Source organism: Poecilia reticulata, linkage group LG3 (genome assembly GCF_000633615.1).
Source record: "Poecilia reticulata strain Guanapo linkage group LG3, Guppy_female_1.0+MT, whole genome shotgun sequence".
Lineage (NCBI taxonomy): Eukaryota > Metazoa > Chordata > Actinopteri > Cyprinodontiformes > Poeciliidae > Poecilia > Poecilia reticulata.
The window spans coordinates 22,062,370-22,072,689 of record NC_024333.1 but is presented as its reverse complement, the minus strand read 5'-3'; the positions used below and the strand labels follow the sequence as shown (position 1 = coordinate 22,072,689).

The window sequence follows — 10,320 nt, the reverse complement described above, 5'->3', positions numbered from 1 at the left end:
TATATATATATTCTTTGGAGAGGCCAGAGTTCATCCTCTGCATTGCTTCTCAACAGTCCAGCCATACAGTTGGCAAATGACCGAACAGCTGGCGGCTCACAGCGCACCGCCTGGTGACTGCACTCCGGGCTGATAAGCGCTCTAAAGAGGTAAGGGACACCCATTCAAGTCTGGGACCTGTCATTTCCTGAACAACCCAGAGAACTGGGAAGTTATTTCCAGGAAGAGAGGAAAAAAAAAACGTCCTTGTGATCTAGAGCATTAATAACAGAGTTTATAGCCTCCTCTAGTTTTATGCGTCTTGGTGCGATCAGGCGCGCAACAGAAGGTGTGCGCACATGGGCGAACATTTGTCATTTTAACTCAGTGACCGGAAAAACTAAAAAAAAAATAAACTGTGAAAAAGTTAAGCTATACAAGAAAGAAGGAAGATCGATATGTCTACTTCTTCTCCTCCCGGGCGGGAGAACACGAAGAACTCCAGGAAGTTTTCAGGAGTGGCACGTGGAAAGAGACCACCGGATTTGGAGCTCTCGGAAACCGCATTCAACGGGCATGAATCAGGAACAGCTGCGGGCAGCAGCGACACAATGCAGGGAGAAGGCAGCTCCCGTGTTGAAGCTCCCCCTGTTCACCTGGACCCCTACCTGTCTCATCCCCGGATGTCTGTGCGGATGTCGGTGTACAGCACCGGGGTTCGCCCAGCTGTTACCCGCGCCTACATCCAGGGACGGGTGTACAACTTTCTGGAAAGGCCGTCTGGCTGGAAGTGCTTCATGTATCACTTCACAGTGTAAGTGTTTTTCTTCAAATCTTCTTTATGTATAAGCCTCTGGATCCGCGGGGTATTTCGTGGGGATTATTACAAACAGATTCAAAGTAAACAGGGAGTTAGTTGCACTTGCAAAGTGTTGCATTGGAAGGTCTTACAACAAAGAGCTGTTAATCTTTTGAATTGAAGAAAGATGCTGATCAGATAGCCATGCAGCTCTAGTTTCCAATGGGAAGGATGTAAGGACCATGCTGAATTATGAAACGTTGGGAGCACTGAGATGACACACTTACACACATTTTTCAATTTAAAAACGTTTTTTTTTGTTGTTTTTTTTGTTTTTTGTCTAAGCACCAATCTGTATTTAATTTTCCAGAGTTGCATTGGGGATTTACTGTATCATACTCAGAGATCCTTTTAAAAACACACATAATCTCTCCTGCCAGATGCAATGTCATTTTTCTTTTCTTTCTAGTTTCTGTACATCACAGATGAAATATCAAGTAAAATCACTGTTTATGTTTTGAATTGATGCAATCAACCTCCATGAAACTGACRAGCTTTAAACTGGATGCATATAACGGTAACCAGCCAGAGGTTTTGGAATGGTTTTCTAGCACACCCCCATGTGAGCTGTCCATCCCTGCTTACTGGCACTGATAGTGGGCAGCTAAACTTGGCAGGGTGCATGCTGTGGAGGAGGCAGCGGCCCGGTCTTGCCCTGCTACCCTGTGACCCTGTGGTGTCGGTGGGGACACAGTGGAACGCGGCCTGTCGGAGCGGGTTACAATCTGAGTGACTCAAAGGGAACATGAGCGAGCGTAATGCAACTCCAGCATATTTAAACACCAAGTTCACAGAGCATTTCWGTAAGGAAATTATATGGTTAAACACTGTTCTTTGTTCAGTTATGCATGTATGTAGCCTTTATTCAACCAGGTATGTCTTRTTGAGATTAAAAGTGTCTTTGTTCAAGAGAGACCTTGAATTACTGGATTTTTAAATGATATTTCTTGAAAAGCAATCTTCCCGCTTTTGTTGCGTATAGTTGTTAGTTTTGAATTCTGTTTGTTTAATCTACTTATGTTTAGAAAAACTGTGCTTACTGACTAGTTTCATTACATTTCTGGGGTCCAATGTTTCTGTTTGCTGCAGCTCATCTCCTTTTCTCATGACAGCATTCTTTGCCATGTTACTGGAAGGTTCTTGTTTCACTAATGTTATGACTTTATTGGCCTAAGGGTTTAATGAAATTGGCCTTTCCCTGCACCCCCTAAAACAAATATGATGTCAATGGCTTTTGTATTGATTGTAGATGCTTAGCAGTGTGAGAGACTGTAAAAGGTTGGTGAGAGTGATGCAGCAGGTTGTTGCATGAAATTGCACATTTGTGCTAAAAGTGGTGATGGAAGGTCTACATGGCTGATTTCTACGTCTCATATTTCCAATTGTGTTTGTGTTAGCCGGCTGTGGATAGAAACAAGGTCAGAGTTAAATAAAGGATATATTTCATGGCCTCTTCAATTGACATTACGGGAAAATGCAGCTTTGGTTTGAGGGACAATACAATTGAATTCACATTTTCTGTGCAAACATAKGAAACCGCATGTGAGACCTYGCAAAAGCATTTATATATCYTGAACTTTTCCACATTTTGTCRATTTCTCACCTCTCCCTTTARTACATTTTATTGGAATTTTATGTGATAGCTCAACASAAAATATTGTATAACTGTAAAATAATAAGATAAATAGATAAAGAAATATGGAGGCACACRGTGTTTTGAAGTTTTTTTTACRAATAAAGTATAGCATGCATTTGAGTCGATATTATTTAGAGTCCTATTTCAACAGGACTCTACCTGTTGAAATARGTAGAGTCCTATTTCTACCTATAGAACTCTACCTATAGGTAGAAATAGGTAGAGTCTTTTGACCTATCTTATGAATCTCYCTGCTTTGCATAGGTCTAGACTAAATTGTTGCCGTTTCKTCTTTGCAACACAGTTGAAGTTCATTTAAATAGATTTAGAATATCTGGAAACATACATTTTTAATGGCTTGTCAACTGGATGGAGATGTGGACTTTGACTAAGCCATTCTGAACAAGAACATGTCCCCATCTAAAGTTATTTGCTGTTACAGATGTATGTTTAAGGTGGTTGTCCTGCTAAAAGGTGAACCTCTGTCCCATTCTAAAGTTATCCCCATACTTGAAAAGTAGAGGATTTCACTCTATTTAGCTTCCTTCATTTTTGTTTTTATTAATAAAACCATTTTGAGGCWTTGCATAACTTTCGTTTTACATCCCARTWATGCACTACTTTGCATGTGYATCTTTTAAAATTCCAATAAAATACACTGAAGTTGCACAGAGTTTGAGAATATATTGTGATAAAATGTGGTAAAGYTCAAATGGTAAAAACATTTTAGCAAGGCACTGTGCAAATACTTATTATATMAATTGTAGCTAGATCATAATCAGATGTGCTGGATATTCTGATTGTGACTGATCAGCATACAGTGCTGTGATATGAAATCTTCCTGCAGGTATCTGGGWCTCAGTACAGAACTTTGTTTTGCAAATATTTGGTAGAACAGCAGCTATGAACAACCATGTTCTTGTCATTGACCCAGAACTCAAACATCAAAGTGACCCGAAGCCTTATCAGAGTTTTCTTCTGTGTTTGCACTTGGATATACATAAGTTCGGTGATACAGGAAACCTGGGCTTTAGATCTGCTCCATTATGGTAAATATTATGAATAACATGTTTTATGCACAATATATGTACGGAAAATATGAAAATATGTACAAGTACATATTTAGCTTCATGGAACAGATACAATCCATTGCAACACTGCAAGATAGAATGGTTATACATATTTAGTTCTCCGTTTTGTTTCAGCAAAACTTTTTTCTTTGTGTTTCTGTGCGAGTGACAAACAGCTAAATGGGATGTTTTGGTCAGCAGCAGCATGGATTCACCCCACATGCTGGGCCCAGATGCATCAGCTGGGAGAGTTAAAAGAAAACGGATATCTCAAAGTGTTTTCCAGACTCAGCTCTATTAAACTAAACCACTTATTCTGACAAACAGTCAGAGGCAGGACGTTCAGACATGCATCAATGATTTAACAAAAAGACTAAGAGATCACAAAGCGTTACCCGTCTTCATTAAATACACATTTTGACTTACTGTTAGTATTTTATTTTATTGTTTACTGCAATTGTGTGATTTCTCTCTTTTCAAATTCRAGGTGCKCCAGTTTTCTCCACACCTTGTCAAACTTAGCCCTAAAATATCAGCARTTTATCTCAACAGATTCTCACACATTTTCAGTGAACCACAACTAGCTGCACTTTGGACTGATAATTTGACAAAGACTTACACCATCTATGTTAGAGCCTTAAATCAATTTAGGAATTATTTCTTGATGGAATAAACATAATAGTAGCTAGTGACATGGTCAGTAGGGTAACCCCCAGTTCTTACTCTACGCTTTTCTACACACACAGTACAACAGAGTGCAAGTGAACCTGTTCATCAATAATAGATAGGTGGAATGCTTTGAGCTTTTGTTTAGAGTTCAGTGGAGCCTGTGCTGCTGAGCCAATGTATTATTTTGTCTGTTGCTACACCGAGCCCTGGGGTGCTAAAAAGAGACAGAGGCTGTATTTTCTAAGGGCCTTGAGGTAAAGGAATTGTAGTATGATGGAGCAGTTAGTGGTGAGGGAAAGACAAGTTAGAAAGTATTTGCTAAATAAATAGTGAAGCAAAAATCAGAGCTCAGGATTGTTTTACTGTTTATGCTTATTATTGCAAATTACAAAATAAATTAGATAGGGCTTCACTGAAAAAAAAAAAAAGCTATTGCCATATCAGAATGACAATTTGGAGATTTCCCTCTGCTGTTTAGTCTCTTTTCATTATTTTTTATTTTTTTTGCTGCTTCTGTCACACATAGAGTGACATAAACATGCATTGACCAGTGATGAAATATTTATCACAGCTATTTTACTTTTCACTTTCCAGAAGACAAACAGACTTTCATTTACATATGCAACATCCTGGGGACAGAATTTCGGGGACTCCAGTGTCATTTTTACTGTGTTGTTTTGTCTCCATGTTTAGTCATTTCAGACAGGACCATCTGCCTTACTGGTGTTATCCAGCAGCCCTGAGCAGATCCCTCCTCGGTCTTTTATCTGTGTTGACGTGTGGTGTGCACGTTTTTGACTGTGTGTGTATGTGATAGCTCAGAGGGGGGGCATTTGGATTCCTGGCTGGACTTCAATAAACGGGGAGCAGTAGCAAGAAGTGATAAGGGTCTTCGTGGTGCAAACAAAACTGTTGCTACACATACTTTCCATCAGGTCTACTCGAATAGGATTAACTCTGTGATGACTTGTGATTCTTTAGTAAAAGTTGAAATCTTCAAAGACAAGACAAAGGACCACATTTTTATTKATGTCATAAAATGTCATGCTTTATGCAAGTATTACTTTTTGGTTTAAAGATACACTATTAGAATTGCAAAGTTTTATGCATTTTCTGAATTTGACATATTGGCACTGTTTAAATGGRAAAAAAAACARGTAAAAAATTGATGTTGGGTAAAATTYCTTGACTTTGAAGTATCACCATGTGTCAGGAGATGGACTCGAAGTTGAATTGTCTACTTCGCCATTGTTCTGCATTGAAGCTTTTCTGGATMCATTGTCTTTTCCATTGTTTTCTTTTATAAGCCTTTCTGTTGCTTTTTCTTATTTGCTGCCAATTTCCTGAAATTTATTTTAGGTATACCTCCAACTGATGGYGTTTCAGACATCTTAAAGCTGTTTCCTTGGTTTGACTCGCTGTAAYTCAGCAGGCATTTTGACATTTGTGACTTTTTACCTTGATATTTCAGTCTTAATTGTGTAGATTCAGTCTGCAGCTGTCACCGTTTTAAGGTTCGCTCACAGATGTCATCCAGGTGCACTGAGAGGATAATGTAAATGTTACAATTTGGATGCTCACAGTTATGTATGGGATCCATGTCTGTCTGCTCTGCAGTGATAACACAGAGTRACTCTGCAGTAAATCTACTTAAATGTTATCATTTCCAAACTCAGCAGTGTTATAACAGCCACATGTTCTCTGCTCTGGAGAGCAGCAACTCATTGAGATGGTGATTATTCTACTTGTTCAGTAAATTGCCATTATCTACTGTRTGGTTTAACAAGAGTAATGGGGATCAAAGGGACAATCTACATAGTCTCTTTATTAATCCTGAAKYTTATAGCAGCATGAGATATTCATCTGAAAGTAACATGATCCACAGAATCTGATAATGTTCCATTAGCTTATAGCTTTTTAGCTATGTCAGGGTGAAACCTGAGTGTTTCATTATTTTACAATGAAACTCTTCACTGAGTTTCATTCATATGGGATTTATTTTGCGTAAAGATAATGTTAAAAACTGTTACTTCCTAAGACCTAAGTCTGAATGAGCAATGAGTACAAGAGGTCCAACGCTTACTGTAAACACTGAGTAGGGTAAATTTTGACCAAATATTAGAATAGGCAGCAACTAAAACAGYAGTAAAAATTACACATAAAAAATTCACGCTCATTCTGTGCATTTCCTCGTTTATTTCCACATCAATCATAGCTTATTAATCTCTTTTTTGGGTTTAACACTCCCAAGACTTCAGCATGGGGTAAACTTGGGAGGGAGCTAATTTTTTTCTGTCAAAATTGGGGTTCATGAAGATTTAGTTATTTTATTTTTAGAGTAACCTTAACAATTCTTTTGGGGTTTTTCAACACAGCAAGATACTACATCCTCTGTTTTTAAAATGTGTTTTTAAAATGTGATGTGCTTAATTTCTGCCCTTGAWTCTAAGAGATGAGTGCACTAATTATATGCAGATAAGACAACCCCTCACAAGTTCAGAAAATACAGTGATTAAAATTCCAGCTTTTCTTATTCCACAAACAAAGCAGGTGTTGAAATGATCAAAGAGGAAGGGGGTGAAAATAAATTAAAACAAAGTTCTGACCTGTCAAGTGCTGAGTGATGCATGTTTCTAGTTCACTGCTGCAGATTTAAAAAGGCAGGATTGCAAATATATTATATAACCACTTCGCAAATRTGTACTGCACATACTTGTTTTACTTTGTGAAAAAGAAACCTGCTTSTGACTATGACCTGGTAGAATTACTTACTAATAAATTAATGTTGGGAAATATCTGTCTTTGKTTTWAGTTTCAGAATCGGAAGAACGCAGTCGATTAACCAAAGAATCATTTCTYTAGTTGCATTGATTACTGCAACAGTGTCTTCTTCAGTCTGCCTCAGGTCTGTCAGACAGATCAGACTGTTTTCTAATGACTACTTCCACGTCCAAGCTAAAATGGCCTTAAACTAGCTTCTTGAATATGACAGTGAGTTCCCTGCACTCCAAAGGCATCCGCAGTCAACAAATCTCARTCCAACAGAACACCTTTGGAATGTGGTGAAACAGAACATTCCTATCAGGGATATGCAAGCAACCAATCTGCAGTTACCGCATGATGCTATCGAGTCAATATGTACTAAAATCTCTGTGGAATGTTTCTGACACTTTGTTGAATCTGTGCCATAAAGGATTCAGGCACTTTTGAAGGCAAAAGAGAGTCTAAATGAGGTGTATCTAAGAAAGTCAKTGTATGTGGCTATACCACGTGTTTATATGGTAAAGATGATGTCCAAGAACATCCTGTGTTTATGATAACTCACAAATATGGGACACACATCATTAAATATTGGATGATTCCACATTTTAAGGGGACGTGTGTAAACSCTAAAGCTGGGATAGGCTCCAGCTTTCTAGTGACCTTGACTAAGATTAGATGGGTAGAAAAAAAGAATTGATGATGTCATTACAGTAATTTCTTTTACACTCTTGTCAATAATAGACGAAGAAAAGCATCTGGCAGATCGTTTCTTGTCGGCTGTTATGCAAATCRCATTTACTTCTAATTCCATGTTAACTGCATGCTGYTTTCTATGTAGGTCAATGAATCACAAGTATAAAACAAGCCTTTGGATTTATTCACAATCTCCTATTTCATTCACTCGTTCAAGCTTTTATCCTCACATTTCTCACCACCTCTTGCCAGCAGAATAATGAGCTTGTCCTTCCTTCAATGTCAACCTTTCTGCAAAATTTCATAAAAAGTTCATTTCCTATTTTACCTGGTAAATAGGTGAACCGCTGAAACACCTTCATCCAAATTTAGCCCTGATAACAGAGACAAACCTGAAGCAAATGAAATGAAAACAGGAGCTCTGGCCCTACTTGATGGGTTGAAACACATGAGAGCGAGGAAAYAAGTTGAGATGGGCTCGTGAGTTATATTGCAGTTCRCCCTGCTTGCCCGACTTCCTCTTCTTCGATTGAAATTGAAAAGGATCCCTCATATTGACTTTTATGAACAGCACTGAAAAATGATATACACASGGWAACAGACTGTATTCTGACTTTTATTTTGGGTTGCAAGTTACTACATTTGAATTTCAAAAACAAACTGCTCTTTTTATTCAGATCTCAAAAACATGTTCATAAAAGACTCATGAAATCCAGTTCATCCCTAAATTTGTAATCTCTAAGAGTCAGAACTGGATTTATATTGATGCTACTTCTTTCTGTGGTGAAGTGTCAAAGCAGCTTCAAGCCTTTACTTGAAGAATTGCGTGTTTCTTTTTTTTTCTTCTTATAAGTAGCTTGAAGGGTTTTGAACATCTTTTTGTTGTCACATTTGAAGCACTTTTCAACTCAAGAGGGATATTGGTCAAAGAGTAATTTAGTACTTAGAGATAGTGTAAGTGGGTTGTAAAATTCAGTATAGGAACATGTGACACATTCTGCATGTTCTTTGCATTTAAATGCATACATTTTCTAAAAGTTCAGTTTTCCCTTCAGAGCACAGTTTCTTCAGTTTTTGTCAGATACTTGAACCAAAGTTGAGTTAAAGGTTTTCACTTTTGATCACAATCTGAAACGTTGACAYAAATATGAGCAGGGATTGAGGAGATTCATGTTTGCCTGACAGACTGCAAGCAACATAGAGCTTTGATTTGAGAAGTGATTTTTTATTGGTGTAGAAGGTTCGGTTCAGCTTAATTATAGACTCAGCTCCCACAGGAATATAGAAAGTGACTTCTAACATAAACAACATTTCAATCAAGATATTTTCTGCTTTGATCTATACAGGTTCCTCATAGTACTGGCCTGTCTGATCCTTAGTGTCCTCTCTACCATCGACCAATTCCAAGCTCTGGCTCACACAACTCTCTTCTGGATGGTAAGTAAATTCCTAATGGAAAAATATAGCAAAATGAAACTGCAAGTCAAGTGTCAACAAAACATGAAGATGTTACTAATAACAACCCATAACCATTAAAAACACAACAGTCATAACATAAAAAATATCACTTTTGTCATGGCAACAAATCCTTCAGGTGCAATCTCCATYCGAGTATGAAACTATTTTTGAAAACATTACAAAGCGTGGTAAACTCTGAATAAGCGTGAATTTCATGTAAGTTGAGTTTATCATGTATTCCACAGTGGTGCAGTTGGTAAAGCTGTTGCCTTGCAGCAAGAAGGYTCTGGGWTTGATTCCCGGTCCCGGTCTTTCTGCATGGAGTTTGCATGTTCTCCCTGTGCATGGTGGGTTTTCTCCGGGTACTCCGGTTTCCTCCCACAGTCCAAAAACATGACCGTCAGGTTAATTGGTCTCTCCAAATTGTCCCTAGGTGTGAGTGTGTGTGTGCATGGTTGAATGTCCTGTGTGTCTCTGTGTTGCCCTGCGACAGACTGGCGACCTGTCCAGGGTGACCCCGCCTCTCGCCTGGGACGTTGGCTGGAGATAGACACCAGCACCCCTCCTGAGCCCATTAAGGGACAAGGGTGTAAAGAAGATGGATGGATAGATGGACTCTGTTAAACCTCAGTTAAAAATGCCCAAAAAAGCAATAATCATTGGTATTTAGAACAAAGGTGACAAAAACATCATATCAAAAACATATTGGCTCAGCAAGTTTATTTTCTCTGGAGTGATGATAGCTAATTTTGATTTAATCAGTGAAATAAAAACAAAGTAGGATTTCCTTTCAATCCGCACATCCACCAATATCATCGACCTTTGTGAATTTCATCTAGATAATTAGCATCACCTCCAGCTAAATGCTGTGTTGTAGAGCAAAGAATAACCCTCTTGAAACAGAGCTTGAAGGTGAATGTTAAAATCTCTGCAAGGACAGRGATTTTAACATTCTGTGAAAGAACTTGCCTTTCAGTGTGGAGTTTATATATTTTGTGTGTGGGATTTACTCGAGGTTTTCCGGCTTCCACCCACAGTCAGACCACTATTTGATGCTTCAAATTGCCATTATGCATGTGTTGACGGTTGTTTGTCTTCTCATTGCTTGGAGTTTGYCYTGCTTTACACTCTTGATAGGATTAATCAAGTAAATAAAAAAGATGTGTGGATGAATACTCTGTGAATATGAACAC

The 10,320-nt window shown here is 38.4% G+C and overlaps 1 protein-coding gene across 2 annotated transcripts in view; it reads left to right on the top strand.

The window, feature by feature from the left end:
* The first annotated feature begins 182 nt into the window (after positions 1-182).
* The window catches only part of kcnq1.1 (potassium voltage-gated channel, KQT-like subfamily, member 1.1), a 49,399-nt gene continuing 39,261 nt past the window's right edge, over positions 183-10,320 (top strand). For both annotated transcript variants that reach the window (XM_008405689.2, XM_008405688.2), the window contains exons 1-2: positions 183-793; positions 9,016-9,106. In XM_008405689.2, coding sequence (XP_008403911.1) covers positions 438-793; positions 9,016-9,106 — 447 coding nt within the window. In that variant the 5' untranslated portion in view covers positions 183-437. The remainder of the gene's footprint in view (positions 794-9,015; positions 9,107-10,320) is intronic.